At 44.5% G+C, this 21,016-nt stretch overlaps 1 protein-coding gene and 1 pseudogene across 2 annotated transcripts in view; one reads left to right on the plus strand and one right to left on the minus strand.

The window, feature by feature from the left end:
* Positions 1-379: 379 nt before the first annotated feature.
* Positions 380-21,016, minus strand: part of TNFRSF10A (TNF receptor superfamily member 10a) — a 37,576-nt gene continuing 16,939 nt past the window's right edge. Inside the window, exons 3-10 of one of the 2 annotated variants that reach the window (XM_063669355.1) lie at positions 14,281-14,394; positions 13,441-13,552; positions 12,327-12,400; positions 12,145-12,240; positions 11,527-11,558; positions 10,907-11,056; positions 8,761-8,833; positions 380-3,611 (exon numbers count right to left, since the gene is read on the minus strand). In XM_063669355.1, the coding sequence (XP_063525425.1) occupies positions 3,292-3,611; positions 8,761-8,833; positions 10,907-11,056; positions 11,527-11,558; positions 12,145-12,240; positions 12,327-12,400; positions 13,441-13,552; positions 14,281-14,394 (971 nt within the window). In that variant the 3' untranslated portion in view covers positions 380-3,291. Of the gene's footprint in view, positions 3,612-8,760; positions 8,834-10,906; positions 11,090-11,526; positions 11,559-12,144; positions 12,241-12,326; positions 12,401-13,440; positions 13,553-14,280; positions 14,395-21,016 lie in introns of both variants that reach the window. The other variant, XM_054498027.2, reaches the window with a different exon arrangement.
* On the plus strand, positions 18,571-19,019 carry LOC129042260 (large ribosomal subunit protein uL23-like; annotated as a pseudogene).

The raw sequence follows: 21,016 nt of genomic DNA on the forward strand, positions 1-21,016 counted from the left end.
TGTTTTTAAGTGTGTGGCACCTTCCCCTCTCTCTCTACCTCCTGCTCTGGCCATGTGAGACAGCTCACTCCCGCTTTGCCTTCTGCCATGATTGGAGGCTTCCTGAGGTCTCCTAGAAGCAGAAGCTGCCATGCTTCCTGTACAGCTTGCAGAACCGTGAGCTAATTAACTTCTTTTCTTTATAAATTACTCAGGCTCAGGTATTTCTTTATAGCAATGCAAAACAGACTAAAACAGTGTGACTCTGTTATAAAAGTCTGTTTGTCTCTCAGTGTGTCCCCTTGCCATATAATGTCCTGCACCAACTTGGGACACTGCAGAGAGACTTTGTATTAGTTTGTTCTCACATTGCTATAAATTAATACCAGACACTGGGTGATTTATAAAGAAAAGAGGTTTATTTGGTGCACAGGTCCACAAGCTGTACAGGAAGCATGATGCTGGCTTCCAGGGAGGCCTCAGGAAAGTTACAATCATGTCAGAAGGCAAAGGAAGAGACAGCACTTCACAAGGCCAGAGCAGGAGGAAGAGAGAATGGGGAGGTGCCACACATTTTTTAACAATCAGATCTCATGAGAACTCACTCACTGTCAGAAGGACAGTACAGAGAGGAATGGTGTTAAAACATTTATGAGAAATCTGCCCTCATGATCCAATCACCTCCACCAGGCCCCACCTCCAACACTTGGGACTACAATTCAACATAAGACTTTGGTGGGGCCACAGATCCAAACCATATCAGAGCCCATTAGCAAGAAGGCCCTCCCTAGATTTGGCCCGTTGCCCTTGGACTTCCTAGCCCCAAGAACTATAATACATAAATTTATTTTCTTTATAAATTACCCACTCCCTACTCTGAGGTATTCAGTGATAGCAACAGAAAACAGACTAATACAAATAACCATCATTTAACTTAGGTTAATATAAGATTTTTAAGTTACCAAAAATTAAATATAAAAATACTTAAAAGTAGACATCTTGGCCAGGTGCAGTGGCTCACACCCGTAATCCCAGCACTTTGGGAGGCCGAGGAGGGTAGATCACGAGGTCAGGAGATCCAGACCATCCTGGTTAACACGGTGAAACCTCGTCTCTACTAAAAATACAAAAAATTAGCCAGGCATGGTGGTGGGTGCCTGTAGTCCCAGTTACTCAGGAGGCTGAGGCAGGAGAATGGTGTGAACCCAGAGGCGGAGCTTGCAGTGAGTGGAGATCGTGCCACTGCACTCCAGCCTCGGTGACAAGAGTTTCCACCTCAAAAAAAAAAAAAAAAAAGGAGGTACACATCTTATAAAAATATCAAAAAAGACACAAACATCACATAACACATAAAAAACACAAAAATAAACAAACACATAACACATAAAAATCACACAAAATACAAAGAAACATACATTGAAAATATATGGCTCTTTTCAATCTTCTTTTTCATTCTTGTGTTTCACATATATCAAGAAATTTATCTTTTCCTTGTGCATTTTGTTCTTCAGTTGAATTTACAGTTTTATGATCTTAAAGACACATAAGTGTTCTTTTTTTTTGAGTCGGAGTCTCCCTCTGTTGCCCAGGCTGGAGTGCAGTGGCACGATCTCGGCTCACTGCAAGCTCCACCTCCCAGGTTCAGGCCATTCTGCTGCCTCAGCCTCCCGAGTAGCTGGGACTACAGGCGCCCGCCACCACGCCCAGCTAATTTTTTGTATTTTTAGTAGAGACGGGGTTTCACCGTGTTGGCCAGGATGGTCTTGATCTCCTGACCCTGTGATCCACCTGCCTTGGCCTCCCTAAGTGCTGGGATTACAGGCGTGAGCCACCATGCCCGGCCACACGTAAGCGTTTTGATTAGTAAATCCAGGTAGAAGTTGTATGTGTGAACTGTATATAATGTTGACAACTCTGAAGAATTGTCTGTTTTAATTAAACCAAGAAACTTAAACTAGCTTTCTATTTACTAAAGATTATCTCAGATCACGTGACCTTGAAAAACATTTAGATAGGCTCCTATTTTTCTAAGAAAATGCTTCATTTACAGAAGCAATTCTTTTCTTTCTTTTAGCCAAATCTTTGCATAGGTATCAAATAACACATTTATTTAGGATGAGAGCTCCCCACTGCCCCTGCCAAAAAAATAGTACTTTTATATACAAAAGTCCAAATCTCCAAAGGTATATGTACTTTAATTGTGACTTGAACTCAAGGTAAATAAATTAAATAATTAATAAATTAACCTTAGCTTACTGGACGGCCACCATCTTATATGCAGTTCCCTTGACTGAAATGTTGTGGGATAAATGACTATATATGAAATGGGACTTATTGGAGGAATTAATGCATCTGATAATGGAGGTTGAGAAGTTCCAAAACAGGCCATCTGCACAGCAGAGACCCTGAAATGCTGGAAGGAGGGCTTAATCCAGTCCAAAAACCTAAGACCCGGGGAAGCCGATGGTGTAATTCTTAGTTCAAGGCCCAAATCCTTAGATGCTTCGGGTGGCCACTGGTGTATTCCCTGGAGTCCAAGGGCTAGAAATCCTAGAGTCTGATGTCCACAGGCAGAAGAGTGTCCCAGCTCCAGGAGATCAGATGGATTTGCTTTTCTTTTTTTTTTTTTTTGTTCTATCTTGCTCCCCAGTCTATTGGATGGTGCCCCCCCAAATTAAGGGTAGGTCTTTTCCACTCAGTCCACCCGATCGCATGCCAATCCCCTCTGGAAACACCCTCGAAGACATGCCCAGAAATAATATCCCAGAAATAATGCCTTACCAGTGTTCTAGGTGTTTCTTAATCCATTCAAATTAACACCTCCAATTGACCACCATGATAAGGAGACACATGGAGGCCAGCTCAGGGGAGAACAAGATTTTTCTTTGGCATGTGAGCCTCAGTCGGGCAATAATTCTTTCAAGTTTATTTCATTTTATCTTGAGACGGAGTCTCGCTCTGTCGCCCAGGCTGGAGTGCAGTGGTGCAATCTCGGCTCACTGCCTCGTGGGTTCAAGCGATTCTCCTGCCTCGGCCTCCCGAGTAGCCGAGAATATATGCACACACCATCACATCCGACTAATTTTTGTATTTTTTTGTAGAGACGGCGTTTCACCATGTTGGTCAGGCTGGTCTTGAACTCCTGACCTCAGGTGATCCATCCACCTCAGCCTCCCAAAGTGCTGGGATTGCAGGCATGAGCCACTACACCTGGCTAAGTATTTATTTTATATACATGTTAAAAAAAAATAAAACACCTAATATGTATTAACACCTAACACCTAAGAGGAAACCTCTGGTAAAAAAAGTCTTTCACTCCAAGGACACGGCAGAGCCTGTGCCATCTTCCAAGTAGATGAACTTTCCAGAGTCCACCAAGAGGTCCTCAATCTTCTCTTTTGCATGTCTCTCTTCCATCCTCTCCAAGGCATCCAGCAGGGTGTGGATCGAGGCGTTCCGTCCAGTTTTGTTGACCCATTTCATCAGCATTGCATACAAGGCATCCCCTGGGCCTGCTATACCAGCTCTGACCACGTCGATCTCATTTTTCGTGAGGTCCAGCTGCCTCATGAGCTGGTCCCAGGAGTCAAAGGGCACGATGTTTGCAAACTTGTCAAAGAACAGCATCAGAGCTGGGTGGAGAAAGCCACAGAGACAGCCAGGTGAGTTGGGACTCAGTTCAGGAGGGGCAGAGGATCCCACATCAGGCCCAGAACCCAAGGAGAGAACCTGGAGAGCCCCCTGCATAGGCAAACCTGTTGCTCCATTGCCCACCCACCTCCCATCCACAGAGAGCCCACCCACACTGCCTGGCCTCCGTGGCCCCCAAGGCGCTGGCGGGCGTCAAGGTCACCAGAGAATCTGCCCTCAGAGAGGGCTGAGAACCCACCTGGGGAGGAGGGATTGACCCTACGGAGGCAGAAAGCAAAGTGGGTGAGAGCCTGAGGGAGGGAGAGAGAGTGGCTGCAGCAGGAGCTCAGAGGATGCAGGCTGCCTGGGCTGCGCTTGTCATGGGAGCATGTCCCAGGGTGGCCACTTCTGCATCTGTGGAAAGCGCAGGGTCTGGGGCAGGGGACCTCTGCCCTCCCTGAGGCTGGGGCAGAGCTAGGTGGGGGCAAGCAGGCCCTGACCAAGAAGCAAACCTGAAGACAGAGCAAACCTGCCCAGATCTCAGGACTACCAGGGATTAAATGAAATGATATGTGTGTGCAAAGCACTGTACGCCACCATCCACAGGGATAGAAGGGGCCAGGAGCACCAAGCTATGTTTTCTAACAGCTCATTTAAAGAACATAAAAAGAAAAAAGTGACATTCATTTTAATATGTGGTACTGAATATGTATAAAATATAATTTAATATGCAATGAATATACAAAAACTGAAACTGACCCAATTGTCCCATAGAAAAGTTTTTTTGATAAACAGAAATTGACCCTTCTGGTCCTTAACTACTTGAAACTTAACATTTGTTTTATCTGAGTTACTTCCTCAGGAAAGACCTTCAGGCATCTCAAAAAAAAATATCAAAGAACTGAAACTCACCAGATCACTACATCCAGACCATGATGGGATGTGGGACCCCTCATTCATCTTGATTGTTTCCTTGCCCCATTCTAGCTCCTACTTTTTTACACATTGTTACATTTCTTGCCTGCTATATAAACCCTTAGTTTTAGTGGGTCAGGGAGATAGATTTGAGACTGAGCTCCCATCTCTTCCACTGCAGCACCCTATTAAAGCCTTCTTGGCAATACTCATCATCTCAGTGATTGGCTTTCTGTGCAGCGAGCAGCGGTACCTAGGCCAAACCCCTGAAGTTTTGGTAACAGGTTCTGGTTCCCTGGCTGGGAAAGTGTTGCTCATGGCTCTGCTGCCATGGGCCAGGAGTCTCAGAAGCCCTCCCAAGCAGTTGCCCCGCTAACTTTGGCTAGAGGTGAGTTTCAGTCTCTCTCTGGTCCCACTGCAGCTGGCCCCAACCACATTCCTGATTACCTCCAAAGAACTGCCTTTGAAATTTGACATTTGCATCCAGATAGGTGATTGTCCTTTGTGGGCCCAGACAGCAGGATCTGCTCTTCTCAGTTTGAGAAATTTTTAAAGGAATTTCCATTTGCAGGTTAAACAGGCCCAAGTGACTGTGAGAGGGAAGCACTCTGCCTCTCAGTCTGGACACTCTTGGAGGCTTGTTTGTAATTGTGTGTTGTTTCAGGGCAAGTGAGTGTCTTTTGTGGGTACCAGGCAGCACGACTGGCTCCTCTCAATTTGAGAAATTTGAAAGGAATTTTTGTTGGCAGGTTGATCAAACCTAACCAATGGAGAGAGGAAGCACCCTGCCTGTTTCAGTCTGGATACTCTTGGAGCTTGTTTGTTGCTGCAGCAGTTGTGTTATGTTTTGGTGATTATTTGTATGTGTTTGCTAGTCATGGGAAATAGGAATTCAGTAAACTTGGTATTCTTTTGTAATACTGTTTGGCCCCAATATTGTTTGGAAACTGGAGTTTGCTGCTGAATGAGAAAGGGGGATGGAGTTCCTGTATCCAGGCTTTTATGTTGCTGTTCTAAGCAGCATTGGGCATGATTAGTTGGTTCTAGGTGGTGTTCTCTGCGATGCTGTTTGGAGTCTGCAGAGGTTTGGCCTTTAAAAACCAAACTGCCATGGAAACTGCTTTACCTAAAATTTGGGTTCACAGCCTTCACTGAATTATCTATTGGGGCTAACAAAGTTCAGCCATGTGAACATATTTGTAGACTGGTGAGTCTGTATTACTGTCTCATGGAGAGAGTTCAAAGGTAAAAGCTATTGGATCTTTGTGTGTGTATATAGGTCTAGATGTGTTTATGTGTATGTACATTTATTATTAAGTTACATGTTGTGTCTACCAAATTGACTTATAAGTAAAAGAGTACTCATAAATTAAGTAAATAAGTCCAAGCAATTTTCAAGTTCATGTGACTTAAGTAAATCCTTACTAAACAAGCCAGCTTTAAAATTATTGGTAAAATAAAAAAACAGAAGTGTCTTCAGAATTGTCAGCATACATTTTTGTCTGGGCTTATATTTGTCTTTGCTAGATATTTTGAGATATCAGGTTGGCACAAAAACTTAAGACTACAAGCCCAACCAAAACAAAATGATCTTTGAGTCAAGCTTTTGATAAGTAAGATTAAATTAATGTTGTTGGTTTAATGAAAACAGCTGAGTCTTCTGAGTTATTGGTGAAAATATCTATATATTTAACTTTGAAGGTCTTAGGTGAGCACCTGATGTTCACTGGCTATTAAAAGAATGGTTGACAAAGAAATTAACTAACTTTAAATGACGGTGTCTAATATCTCAATTTTCAGAAGCAATCTGGATAAACTTAAAAATGAAAGAATTGAGTAAATATAAATGGGATGTTTTAAGTAAATTTTTCATGTAATTAAAAATTATTGTCATTGGATTACAGAGAAAACTTCCAGTGCAGTAACTGAAAGACCAATGTGTGGCCAGGCACATTGGCTGATGTCTGTAATCCCAGCACTTTGGGAGGCCAAGGCGATCGAATGTCCATCACTTGAGGCCAGGAGTTTGAGACCAGCCTGGCCAACATGGCAAAACCCTGTCTCTACTAAAAATACAAAAACTACCCAGGTGTGGTGGTGCACACCTGTGGTCCCAGCTACTCAGGAGGCTAAGGCGTAAGAATTGCTAGAACCCAGGAGGTGGAGGTTGCAGTGAGGTGAGATTGCACCACTGCACTCCAGCGTGGGTGACAGAGTGAGACTGTGTCTCAAAAAAGAAAAAAAAGACTGATGTGTTCATAAAGATTGTGATTGTTAACCAAACATGAAGCTGGGCAGGAGCTGATTGAGTGGACTGAACTAATAGAGGACTGAAATAATTTGTATGGCTTTTGTTGGTTTGAAATATTGCTGATTCTTTTGGTTTTGTTTTCCAGAGTCTGGAGAACTTTTTTCTTCTTTGCTATTTATAGCCTTTAAGTATACTTTAAGTATATTGAGTATACTTTTGTAAACAGAATTTGAGGCATATTTCTCTCTCTGCCTAATTTCTCCAGAATTTGTAAATTATTTGTGACTATTAATTCATGGCAATGTGTTTGCTTACATATGGTTAATAACAACGTTTTCTTTTACAATGGAACACAATTGGAGAAAATGGTTATTTTCTCAGGGCTTTGATTGCAATGGCCTCGTGAGAGGTTCCAGCAAAGCCAACTTAGGAGAGCCTATGTGGACAGTGATTTTTGCTGCACTTTGTGTGGGTAATCAGGCTACGTATATTGAACTAAACTTACTTTGCAGGTACATTGGTCCTGCTATAATTTGTCTTTGGTGGAAGTGGGGCCGAGAGAGAGAGATTGTGTTTCAGAAGAAACGCAATCTTTTAGTATTAAATTAACCTTTGATTCCTGGGTGGCCACGAGGTCACCCATGGTATGACGCTTCCCATGATGCCCCTCCTCAACCATGAAGCAGCCAGAAAGATCCAGGACCAGACTCTCTGTGATTATGGGATTGATAAATAGAAAGGGAGAACTGAAATCAACCCAATAGTTCCATCAAAAGGTTTGTTGTTGTTGTTGTTGTTGTTTTGATAAACATAGAAATTGACCCTTCTGTTCTTAAAGCTCAAATCTTACATTTGTTTTATCTGAGTTCCTTTTTCAGGAAATGACCTTCAGGCCTCTCAAAGTATCAAAGAACTGAAACTTACCAGATCACTACATCCAATGGGATGCTGGACCCCTCATTCATCTTGATTTCTTCCTTACCCCTCCCTAGTTCCTGTTTTCTTACACATTGTTATTTTATTTTATTTTTTTTTTTTGAGACAGAGTCTTGCTCTGTTGCCCAGGCTGGAGCGCAGTGGCGCGATCTCGGCTCACTGCAAGCTCTGCCTCCCAGGTTCATGCCATTCTCCTGCCTCAGCCTCCCGAGTAACTGGGACTACAGGCGCCCGCCAACATGCCTGGCTAATTTTTTTTGTATTTTTAGTAGAGACAGAGGTTTCACCATGTTAGCCAGGATGGTCTCGATCTCCTGACCTCGTGATTCGCCTGCCTCGGCCTCCCAAAGTACTGGGATTACAGGCGTAAGCCACCATGTCCGGCCCACATTGTTACATTTTATCCCTACTATATAAACCCCTAGTTTTAGTCCATCAGGGGACATGAATTTGAGACTGAGCTCCCATCTCCTTGGCTACAGCACCCAATCAATGAAAGTATTCTTCCTTGTCAATACTCGTTGTCTCAGTGATTGGCCCTCCGTGCAGTGAGCACCAAGACCTAGACCCAACCCCTAGGTCTAGTAACATGAAACCCCTAGTGTTTCAGTAACAAAATAATGAGTGGAATATTTTCCATTCTTTCTTGCATTAAGTCTTTGGAATCAGTATGTAGTTTATACAACAGCTCTGTAAATTGGGCTTAGGCACAGATAAAGAGCTATTAGCCCACTGAAGTCAGTGGTGCCATGCAGGACAGGGCAGCCCCTCAGGGCTGTTGTTCTCCTGAACAACAAAGGAGAAGAGAGGAGGTGGAGAAGAGGATAGACAGAGTGGCTAGTGTCATTAATAGGGTGCAGAAAGGATGAGGTTGAGTGAGAAGAAGAGATAGGAGAAGACAATTTAGGGTCTTGATGGTCTATAGCATAGGACCCCCAGTTTCTGGCATGGAATGCTCTGGAAGAGCACTCTCAGCAATGGGGACACCAGTTAGGACACCGTCCCTGTTCCCACCATTCCTGCTTCATCTCCAGGAGCAAAACACTTACTCTCAGTGGGGTCAGCACCATTTGCTGGAACCAGCAGCCTCCTCCTCTGAGACCCTTCAGCTTCTGCCGGTCCCTGTAACACACAGTGGGGAACGCCTTGGTCTGAGTCAGAGGTCCCGCAGTCTAGTACTGACCCCGACCACCAGCCAGCCCGGAGACCTGCAGCACATCACTTTCCCCCTTGGGTCACCATGGAGATGGTGAAAAACCTCTGGTCCCACATAGCTCACAGCCACTCCCCATTGCTGGCATTACCACCTCAGCTCCACCCCGTCAGATCAGTGGCAACATTAGATTCTTATAGGAGCGTGAACCCTATTGTGAACTGTGCATGTGAGGGATCTGGGTTGCATACTCTTTATGAGAATCTTATGCCTGATGATCTATCACTGTCTCCCATCACCCTCAGATAAGACTATCTCGTTGCAGGAAAACAAGCTCAGGGCTCCCACTGACTCTACATTATGATGAGTTGTATAATTATTTCATTATATATTATAATGTAATAAGAATAGAAATAAAGTACACAATAAACGTAATGTGCTTGAATCATCCCCAAACCATCTTCACCTCCCAGTCCATAGAAAAATTGTCTTCCACAAAACTGGTCCCTGGTGCCAAAAGGCATTGGTTAATAATATAACCATTGGTTAATAATATAATGTCTTTTGTATACACATACACTGATGCATAGTTTTGGACAAAGAATCACAAGAAATGATATCTCATAGTTACTTGAGGAAAAAGATCCAGGGCACTGCAGAGTGGAGGATGCTCTCTTTACTCACTGAATACCTTTTGATAGTTTAAATTTTCTCATTTTAAATATATAAACCATTTGTTCATGTCAAAGCACCTTATCAAGGCTGGAGAGATTATTGACCTTTTTAATGTTTGCTTTCTTTTTTTTTAATTACATTTTTGGTTAGAATAAATGGGTACTAATGCAAGAAAGGAACTGAATGGAACAGTCTAGGTGGAAGGAGATCATTGTCTAGATGAGCATTTAACCTGTGATTAAGGAGGGACCCAAAGCAGAGGGAAATGGGAGAATCGGCAGCTCAAAGGGGTTGGAAAAACCAGACAGTGAGTAGAACAATTCAGGGAGTGCCTCGCTTTGCATTGAAACACAAAACAAGTTCCATTTAGATTATAAAGTTATATGCAAAAATCACATCATTGAAAAAAATATCTCCATAAGAAGTTAGAGCAGTTTATCTTGTGTTGGCAAAAGGTCTTTCCACAGTAATGAGCAATGAAAAGGTAAATGTATCTACAGATTTCACTGGTTAAAAATTAAAGCTTCTACACCTGAAAATATTAGAACAAAAAGGGGCAAGAAGAAATTAGGAATCTACTGTCTGAATGTGAGAAAAAGCATGAGTAGGAGAGCAGGCCTTCTCATAAAGACTCTGAGAGACAAGACACTGATCTTATGCAAAAACAGTGAAAACAAAGAAATGTTCGTTTAAAACAATGTTTTCCTAAATAGCAAAAAAAGAAGAAGAAAAAGAAAAGAAAAAGCCCTTTAACGTCAAATCAAAATACATGAACTGGTACAAACCAACACTAGGGGGCTGTGTGCATGTGTGTACCTGCATGTGTGGGTACGTGCATGTGTGTGTGCATTTGTGTATATGCATGTGTGCATGTGCATGTATGTGCGTGTACACAGTAAGCAGCACTGTTACAGGCTGACTTGGAAATTGTGCTTCTTCTTGGAATCCTCCATACAACCATATTCAGAAATCTGGGCAGAGATTTATATCCAAATATGTTTAATGCAATAATAATTTCAGAGTAAATTTAAAACCCCTGCTGTTATGAGCAAGGGCTCCCTAACTTCTGTTAGGAGCACACAGTGGAGACCATGCAGCCTTATTCAGTCGTCAACAAACCCTGTGACCCCCACTCTATTCCTGTGGAGCTCCAGTTTCTGAGGACATGGCAAGGACAGGACAGGGACTAAGAAGCAGACATTTGCAAGAGCGCCTGTCCCCTTGTGAGGGTGGCTGCTTTTTCCCATGCAGCCCCGTCCCCCGCAGTCCCGTCTCCCTCGGGCTCCACTTCCCCTTTGGCCAGGAGAGCCAAGGCATGGCCTTCACCCCCTGCCTACAAGGTCTTGGAGGGGCCTGCCCCCACTCACCAGCAGACACTGTGCCTCCCCTGGGGACTGTACAGTGACACCTGTCAAATCTGCCAGCTCCTGGCTTTCCATTTGCTGCTCAGAGACGAAAGTGGACAGCGAGTCTGCGTTGCTCAGAATCTCGTTGTGAGCATTGTCTTCAGCCCCAGGCTCTCGTAGGAGACGCAAGCACCAGAAACACATCTTAGGAAGGCAAAGAGCCAACTCAGAAGCCCACACCCAGGGCTCCCCATGGGGTCCCTAGGGCACAGCTGGACCTGCTGCCACCACTCCCTCCCAGTGAGGTCACTCCAGGAAGTCCATGCTCAGCACATCCAGGACCTGCTGCTGGGGCCAGGCCCTGGTGCTGGGCTTGGGGGCTCACCCCATCCCCAGGGTACAGGCTGTGGGGTAAGGGTCTCACCTGGGCTGTAGGAAGGACAGGGCTACAGAACGGCCCACCAGCCTGTATGATGCTCAAAATGGCCTGTGTCCCCCATAGTCAATCCACAGCATCCAGGTCACTTCAGAGACTCAGGGCAGCCATGAGAGCACGGGGACCCACCCACCTGGACTACACTGTGCGCAAGAAGCAGTTCCTGAGCCCCTGATGCCCCCAGCTGCTGGAGAAATCAACTCACCCTGTCCATGCACTTGGGGTCCACTCCACAACCTAGAAGAGAAAAGGGTTCCCTTAGTGGCCAGGGAGGGGCCCATGCAGCACTCCTTCTTAGAGGCAGTGTTGGGCTGGGGTGGGCTGGGGGCTGGGACACTGGACAAAGAGCCCCGGGCCTGGGGATCCACATGAGGCCTTGCTAACTCGGGAGATGCTTCAGGAGCGGGGAGTATAAAGGGAAGTAGGCTAAAAACAAACACGTGGAAAATCACCGTTTTCTGCTCTGTGTTCTGCTCTGAACAAAGCTACATAAATCCCACAACCACTTCTCGTCCCGACTCTTGTCACCCAGTTGAGGAGCTGACTGCCCCCTGCCTGACTGGGCCTGAACAATGGAGGAACTGGCCCTGCCTTCCCAGACTTGGCTGGGAGATGAGGGGACCCCCAGCCTTGGGAGAGGGATGGATGAGACCACGGTCCTAGGGGTGCACAGGATGGGAGGATGGGGGGTGATCACAAGGAGGAAGATAGAGCCAGGCCAGAGACACTAGGACTTGGGGCAGGGGTGGGCGTTTCTGTCTGTGGGAACAGAAGGAGGCAGGGAAGAGAGGGCCCAGCGCCCCTGCCCTCAGCCAGCACTTACCTGAGCTGATGCAACAACAGGCAATCACCACAGCAACCAATAGCAATAGGACAATCAAAATGACAGCCAAAATCACCCATACATTATGTCCATTGCCTGAGAAAAGACAGGGAAAGACAGGAGTCTCGGGCTGCTGGTCACTGCCTCCTCTGCAGCTGACGCTTCCCCAGTGGGCTTTGTACCTGATTCTTTGTGAACACATTCGATGTCACTCCAGGGTGTACAATCACTGACCTTGACCATCCCTCTGGGACACCTGGGTACACACAGGGAGGGAGAGGGGGACTCTTGATGGAAAGCTGGCCAGGTGGGATGAAAGAGGAGCCACCCTCCCTCCCCAGCGTCCCTGAGAAGACGTCAGGGGAAGGACAGTCTCCTCGTGTCTGCAGGGGGTCCCCCAAGCTCCCTTGTTGAGGCTGGGGAAGGGTCTGAGCACGCACGCTTCAGCCCCTCGGCCTCCCTGCTCTGGGGTCAGAGCTGTAGCTCTAGGAGCCTTCTGTGCTGGGCACACACTAATCTTCCCTGGGCTGCAGGGGAGGCCTGCGTTAGGAGGAATCACACTCCAGGGGAAGATCACAGGCCCGTGTGGCCACAAACTGAGCCCCTTCCTCCAGTTAACCCACAGTACAAGTGAGCTCCGCCCCCACCTGTCTGCTGGTTCCTCTCAATCACAGCAAACACTGGAGGACCAGAAAAGAGCAATTACTCTTTGCTTCCAAAACCAAAACAGGAAAAAGACAGGACTTATTGGGAAATCAGGGGCCAGGAGTGAGGCCGGCTGGGTGGGCTCAGGTCCTCATGGGAACTTGAAGGAGCTCCACCCATGGCCTTATTATGATTTTTGCGGGCCGTGGGCATTTCTGTCTTCTTGAATTAAAAGCAAATATTAAAAATTACATTTTATGACTCAATTTGTTTAAACACAAATATAACCCCAGCTGGATTCTATACCATTATTTTCTTATGATTTCAAGATAAAATATTTCATGTACCTCTGTTGTGGGCCCTAAGTCATGGCCTCCTGTGCCTAGTGAACAAGTCAGCGTGGCCAAGGGGACTAGTGCTGGAGAAGGGTGAGAAGGGACCACTGCAGGGGACAGGGGTGGGGACAGGTAGATGGACCAGGAGGGGCAGGTTGCAGGCTCAGGAGATGCCACAGGCTCAGGGACACCTATGGGGGTGGAAGCGCCATGGGGTCAGGGCTGATAGATACAGGTACAAGGAGAGTCAGGTCTTTTTAGGGTTCCTTGCTCCTGGGGGTTGAGGCTGCTGGGAGCCCTTTGGCTATTGTCTCACCCTGTACTGCACTTCCGGCACATCTCAGCAGAATTGTCATTCCGGAAAGTTCCTGGTTTGCACTGACACGCTGTGTTCCTGGTCGTGGTGCAGGGACTTCTCTCTTCTTCATCTGATGACAGAGTACAAGGTTTTGGGAATGTGTTTCCCTGACGTGTCCCTCGAACTTTCCTCACCACCCCAACTCCCTCCCCCTCAGCTCAGCTCAACTCAGTTTGCCAAGGAGTTCTGAGGGCCAGATTCTGCACCAGCACACTCGGGCTCATACAGGACACCCACCCTTCAGCTGTCACCAACACTTGGAGTCATACAAAAGGACCATGATTCATTATTTATTACATCAGATTAGGAAAAAAGCACCATTTAGATCGCATGGTCAGTAGCAAAGGAGGCACACGGTATCATTTGAGAGTCTGCAAGAAGAGGAGCCCTTCGGTGACTTCCCAAAAACCCAGCCTGCTGAGGAAGAGGGAGGCACCTGAGAAACTGAAGGCTGAGTGAGCCCGAGAACCTGCCAGGAGCACACAGCCCGGGGGGAGCGTGGCCCCAGAGCAGACCCGTACCACCGCTCAAACTCAGCCCTATCCACTCGGCCAGGCCTTCTCTGTGCTGTAATGATGCCCCTACCCCCTTGGAGCTGATAGTTTGCACTACCAGGTGGCGTGCATTATAAAAATGATTTCTTTCTGTTTCATTTTATGGACCTAAGACATAACCATGGAAAGGGTATGATGAAGACCAAGTTGGGCTAGAACTTGGTTCCCTGACTCACATTGGCTACAACTCCCACCTTACTGCCCCTCACTCCACCTCTGGACAAGAGGTCCACACATTCTGTACCTGATTTACAAGCTGTACATGGGAGGCAAGCAAACAAATTGTTGGAAGCATTGGTGTAACCCACACCCTCTGTGCACCGGTTACAGGCTCCAGGATGTTCTGATCTATGAGATCCTGGGAAGGGAGAGAAAAGCCAATGAATGAATTGCCACAGAGTTCCCAGAGGCTCGTGGTGGTGGCTGGGAAACTCTTCTTTTGGCCATCAGTAGACCCCAGACAGAGAAATCCCATCTTCTCGGCTTGGTCTTGTCGTCAATTCTGCATCTATTACACACCTCTGACTGGCACTGCTGACAGAAATATAATACAAACCACACGCAAAATTCAAATTCTATGACAGCCATATTAAAATAGTAAAAAAAGAATGAGGTCAAATTAATTTTAACAATGTATTTTTTGGACCTAAAATATCCAAAACATTAGCATTTCAACATGTAAACAAGATAAAACATTGAGATGTTTTCTTTTGTTTTGAATACTAAGTCTTCGAAACCCAGAGTGTGTTTTTCACTCACTGCACCTCTGAATTTAAAATGGCTGTTTTAAGTGATTAATAGCCACATGGGCCTAGAGACCAGGGCAATGCCACCTGGGTCCCTGGAAACTCACAAAAAGTCCTAATCCCTGCCCTCAGTGAGCTCCTGGTCAGTAGAAGGTACAAACAGGCGCAGAAACAATACAGCGATGAGGGGAAGGCTTCAGATACAGCCCATGCCACCTGCCATGGGAGGAAAATGGAAGGAAAAATGGGTCCTCCCTGTACAGAGTCAAAGAATGATCCACAGAAAGAGGGCCTACCTCATGCTGCCCTGGAGTGCAGGTCTTCAGGCACTGAGGTGACAGCCTGCAGGAGCTGTCGCCAGCGGGAGCCCATGTCCGGAGGCTCGACCTTCACCTCCAGGGCTTTGCCCCTTCAGGTGACCTCACTCTCCCCTTTCAGAGCCCATTTATTTATCCCTCTCCTCTGATTCATATTTATCAACATTGAAAGATACTCAGAAAACCCAAAATGTGGAAAAAAACTTCCTTGATAATGTGTTATGATAATGAGACTACCAATTATAAAAATGTGGTTATTGAGTAATAGTGTTGGGGCAACTAAGGTTACCACTGAAAAATAATAAAGGCTTTTTTTTTTTGAGACAGAGTCTCGCTCTGTAGCCAGGCTGGAGCACAGTGGCGTGATCTTGGCTCACTGCAACCTCTGCCTCCCGGGTTCAAGCGATTCTCCTGCCTCAGCCTCCCGAGTAGCTGGGACTATAGGAGCGTGCCACCATGCCCGCCTAATTTTTTGTATTTTTAGTAGAGACGGGGTTTCGCTGGGTTTCACCAGGATGGTCTCGATCTCCTGACCTCATGATCCGCCTGCCTCGGCCTCCCAAAGTGCTGGGATTACAGGAGTGAGCCACCGCGCCAGGCCAAAAAACCCAAACTGTGAAAAAAAACTTCCTTGCTGATGTGTTATGATGATGACACTATCAATGATAAAAATGTGATTATTCAGTAATAGCGCTGGGGCAACTAAGGTTACTGCTGAAAAATAATAAAGCTTCTTGCTTATGCTCTCCCTATAAGGAAATAGAGACTAGGTCTATCAAGGTGTCGACTGTAAAGTATGAAATCACACAAGTACTGCATGAGAAATTTTTCTTACAAGTTTGGAGAGAGAAAGGACCTTCTCAGTCTCATGAGAAACTAAAAAGTTGCATAAAGTTAACTATATAAAAATTAGGAAGAAAACTGCATGGAAGAAATCATGACTAAGATGAAAACAAAGTAGGAGAAAATACTTGCAATGAAAACTACACTTAAAAGCATAGTTTCCTTAACCTATAGGAATTCATACCAAAAAAATCTAGAAAGAACATCAACAAGAAAGTAGTAGACTTGAACAACACTACTAACAACTAGACTGGACAGATGTCTATAAAACACTCTAGTCAATCAAAACAAGATATACATTCTTTTAAAGTGCACATAGAACATTCTCCAAAATAAACCATATGCTCGGCCATAAGATAAACCTCAATACACTTAAAAGGATAGAGATAATACAAAGTACACTCTCCTACCACAATGGAATAAAATTAGAAATCAATAGCAGGAAGAAACTGGGGAACCTCACAGCTATATAAAAATTAAATAGCACACTCCTAAATAACCGACTGGTCTAAGAAGAAATTAAAAGAGAAATCAGAAAATAAGACGAATGGAAATGAAGACACAACATACAAAAACCCATGGGATACAGCTAACGTAGCTGAAGTTTACAGAGAAATTGTCTATTAAGGAAGAAGAAATATCCTTCCTAAATGTCTATTAAGGAAGAAGAAATATCTCAATCTATAACCTAATAATCCACTCTAAGACACTCGAAAAAGAAGAGCAAACTATAGATAAAGCAAGCAGAAGGAAGAAAAAAATACAGATTAGAGCAGAAATTAATGAGACGGAGAACAGAAAAACAACAGAGTAAATTAAAGAACTCAAAATCTAGTTCTTTAAATAGATCGATATATTGGCACAACTAGTTGTGTTAAAAAATTAGCACGGGGAAAAAATAAGACTCAAATTATAGTCACGCACTGCATGATGACGTTTTGGTCAACAATGAACCACATATGTGACGGTGGTCCCATAATATTATGATGGAGGAGGAAAATTCCTATCGCTTAGTAATGTCATAAGTCAATGCGTTACTCAGGTGTTTGTGGTAATGCTGATGTAAACCAACCTACTCCACTGCCAGTTAAAAGTATAGCACATATAATGAAGTTCTATATATAATATTTGATAATGATAATAAATGACTTACTGATTTATGTATTTTTGATACTATACATTGTATTGTTATTTTAGATTGTAGTCCTACTTACAAATAAAAAAGGTAACTATAAAACAGCCTCATGCAGTTTTCCAGAAGAAGGCATTGTTATCAGAGGACATAGGAGATGACAGCTCCACGTGTGTCTGCCCCTGAAGATCCTCCAACGCGACAAGATGTGGAGGTGAAAGACAGTGATATTGATGAACCTGTCCTTGTGTAGACCTAGGTTAATGTCTGTGTTTCTTTTTTTTCTTTTTTCTTTTTTTTTTTTTGAGAAGGAGTCTCACTCTGTCACCCAGGCTGGAGTGCAGTGGCGCAATCTCAGCTCACTACAACCTCTGCCTCCCAGGTTCAAGTGATTATCCTACCTCAGCCTCAGCCTCCCAAGTAGCTGGGACTACAGGTGCCTACCACCATGCCCGGCTAATTTTTTGTATTTTTAGTAGAGACGGGGTTTCACCGTGTTAGCCAGGATGGTCTCGATCTCCTGACCTCGTGATCCGCCTGCCTTGGCCTCCCAAAGTGCTGGGATTACAGGTGTGAGCCACTGCACCTGGCCAATGTGTGTGTTTCTATCTTAGTTTTTAACAAAAAAATTTTTAAGTAAAAAAAAAAATTTAAGTTCAAAATACAAAAATGCTTATAGAATAAGAATATAAGGAAAGAACATATTTTTGTACAGCTGTACAGTTTTTGTTTTTTAAGCTAAGTGTTAAAACGAGTGAAAAAGTTTTTAATTTTTAAAAGTTTATAAAGTAAAATAGTTACACAAAGTTAATATTGAAGGAAGAAAAAAAATTTACAGATTTGGTGTAGCCTAAATGTACAGTGTTTATAAAGTCCATAGCAGTGTACAGGAATGTCCCAGGCCTTCACATTCACTCACCACTCACTGACTCACCCAGACAAGATCCAGTCCTGCAAGCTCCATTCATGGTAAGTGCCCTAGACAACTACATCATTTTTTTTAACCTTTTATACCATATTTTTATTGGGCCTTTTCTGTGTTCACATGTTTAGGAACTCAAATACTTATCATTGTGTTACCATTGCCTACTAGTACAGGTTTGTAATCTAAGAGCAATAGGCTGTATCACATAGCCTAGGGATGCAGTAGGCTGTATCATCTACGTTTGTGGAAGTACACTCTATGATGTTTGCACAATGATGCACTTCTCAGAAAGAGTTCCCATCATTAACTGAGGCATGACTGTATTAGAATCAGAAATGAGAGAGAGCACATTACTACAGATTATACAGAAATAAAAAAATTATAAAAGAATACTATGAAACCTGTACAACAAAAAATTAGGTACCTTAGATGAAAGGGACAAATTCCTGGAAAGACACAAACTACTGAAACTGAATCAAGATGAAATAGACAATGTGAATAGACATATAGCAAGTAAAGATTTTGACTTAGTTATCAAAAACTACTCCTAAAGAAAAGTCGTTTTCACAAGATGGCACTGAAAGCAAAGAAGGAAGCTCCTGCCCCTCCTAAAGCTGAAGCGATGCAAAGGTTTTGAAGGCCAAGAGGGCAGCGTAGAAAGGTGTCCACAGCCATGAAAAAAAGAAAATCCATACATCACCCACCTTCCAGTGGCCCAAGATACTGAGACTCTGGAGAGTGCCCCCAGGAGAAACAAGCTTGACCACTATGCTATCATCAAGCTTCCATTGACCACTGAGTATGCCATGAAGAAGATAGAAGACAACAACACACTTGTGTTCATTGTAGATGTTAAAACCAGCAAGCACCAGGTCAAACAGGCTGTGAAGAAGCTCTATGACGTTTACGTGGCCAAGGTTCAACACCCTGATTAGGCCTGATGGAGAGAAGAAGGCATATGTTCGACTGGCTCCTGATTACCATGTCTTGGATGTTGCCAACAAAATTGGGATCATCTAAACTGAATCCAGCTGGCTAATTCTAAATACATGTGTATGTTTTCACCAGAAAAGAAAAGTTGAGGCCCAGATACCTTTACCACTGAATTATACCAACCATTTCAAGAAGAATAAATACCAATTATTCAGAAACCCTTTTTAAAGACAGCGGAGGAAGGAGCACTTTCCAATTCATTGTATAAGGACAATATTACTGATATGGTTTGGCTGTGTCCCCACACAAATCTCATCTTGAATTCCCGTAAATTGTGGGAGGGATCCAATGGGAGGTAATTGAATCATGTGGGGCAGGTCTTCCCCTTGCAGTTCTCATGATAATGAGTAAGTCTCATAAGATCTGATGGTTATTATAAGGGGGAGTTTTCTTGCACAAGCTCTTTGCTTGCTGCCATCCATGTAAGACATGACTTGCTCCTCCTTGCCTTCCACCATAATTGTAAGGCTTCCCCAGCCACGTAGAACTGTAAGTTCAATTAAACCTCTTTCTTTGTAAATTGCCCAGTCTTGGGAATGTCTTTATCAGCAGCATGAAAAAAAAAAAAAAACTAATACAGTAAATTGGTACCAGTAGAGTGGGGAGCTGCTGAAAAGATACCTGAAAATATGGAAGCAACTTTGGAACTGCGTAACAGGCAGAGGTTGGAACAGTTTGGAGGGCTCAGACGAAGATAGGAAAATGTGGGAAAGTGTGGAACTTCCTAGAGACTTGTTGAATGGCTTTGACCAAAAGCCTAATAGTGATATGGACAATAAAGTCCAGGCTGAGATGGTCTCAGATGGAGATGAGGAACTTATTGGGAACTGGAGCAAAGGTGACTCTTGTTATATTTTAGCAAAGAAAGCAAAGAGAGTGGTGACATTTTGTCCCTTCCCTAGAGATTTGTGGAGCTTTGAACTGGGAAGAGATGATTTAGGGTATGTGGCAGAAGAAATTTCTAGGCAGCAAAGCATTCAAGGGGTGACTTGGGTGCTATAAAAGGCATTCAGTTTTTTTGTTTATTTGTTTGTTTCTTTGTTTTTAACCAACGTTGCATTCCTAGGATAAAACTTATTTGGTCCTGGTATATAATTCTTTTTTTGTTTTTTTGTTTTGTTTTGTTTTTGAGACAGAGTCTTGCTCTGTTGCCCAGGCTGGAGTGCAGTGGCACGATCTCGGCTCACTGCAAGTCTGCCTCCTGGGTTCACGCCATTCTCCTGCCTCAGCCTCCTGAGTAGCTGGGACTACAGGCACCCGCCACCATGCCCGGCTAATTTTTTTGTATCTTTAGTAGAGACAGGGTTTCACCTTGTTCGCCAGGATGGTCTCAATCTCCTGACCTCATGATCCACCTGCCTTGGCCTCCCAAAGTGCTGGGATTACAGGCGTGAGCCACCACGCCTGGCCAGCATTCAGTTTTATAAGGGAACCAGAGCATTAAAGTTTGGAAAATTTGCAACCTGACAATGTGCTAGAAAAGAAAACCCATTTTCTGAGGAGAAATTAAAGATGGCTGCAGAAATTTGCACAAATAACGAGGAGCTGAATGTTAATCCCCAAGACAATGGGGAAAATGTCTCCAGGGCATGTCAGAGGTCATCATGGCAGCCCCTCCCATCACAGGCCCCAAGGTCTAGGAGAAAATAGTTTCCTGGTAGGAGTCCAGGGTCTTGTGCTGTGTGGAGTCTAGGGACTTGGTGCCCTACGTTCCAGCCACTCCAGCCGTGACTAAAAGGGGCCAAGGTACAGCTTGGACTGTTGCTTCAGAGGTGGAAGCCCCAAGCCTTGGCAGCTCCCACATGGTGTTAAGCCTGAAGGTGCAGAGAAGTCAATAATTGAGGTTTGGGAACCTCCACGTAGATTTCAGAAGATGTATGGAAACGCTTGGATGCCCAGGCAAAAGTTTGCTGTAGGGGCAGGGCCCTCATGGAGAACCTCTGCTAGGGCAGTGTGGAAGGGAAATGTGGCATCAGAGCCCCCAACAGAGTCCCTACTGGGGCACTGCCTAGTGGAGCTGTGAA

Source organism: Pongo pygmaeus, chromosome 7, assembly GCF_028885625.2.
Source record: "Pongo pygmaeus isolate AG05252 chromosome 7, NHGRI_mPonPyg2-v2.0_pri, whole genome shotgun sequence".
NCBI lineage: Eukaryota > Metazoa > Chordata > Mammalia > Primates > Hominidae > Pongo > Pongo pygmaeus.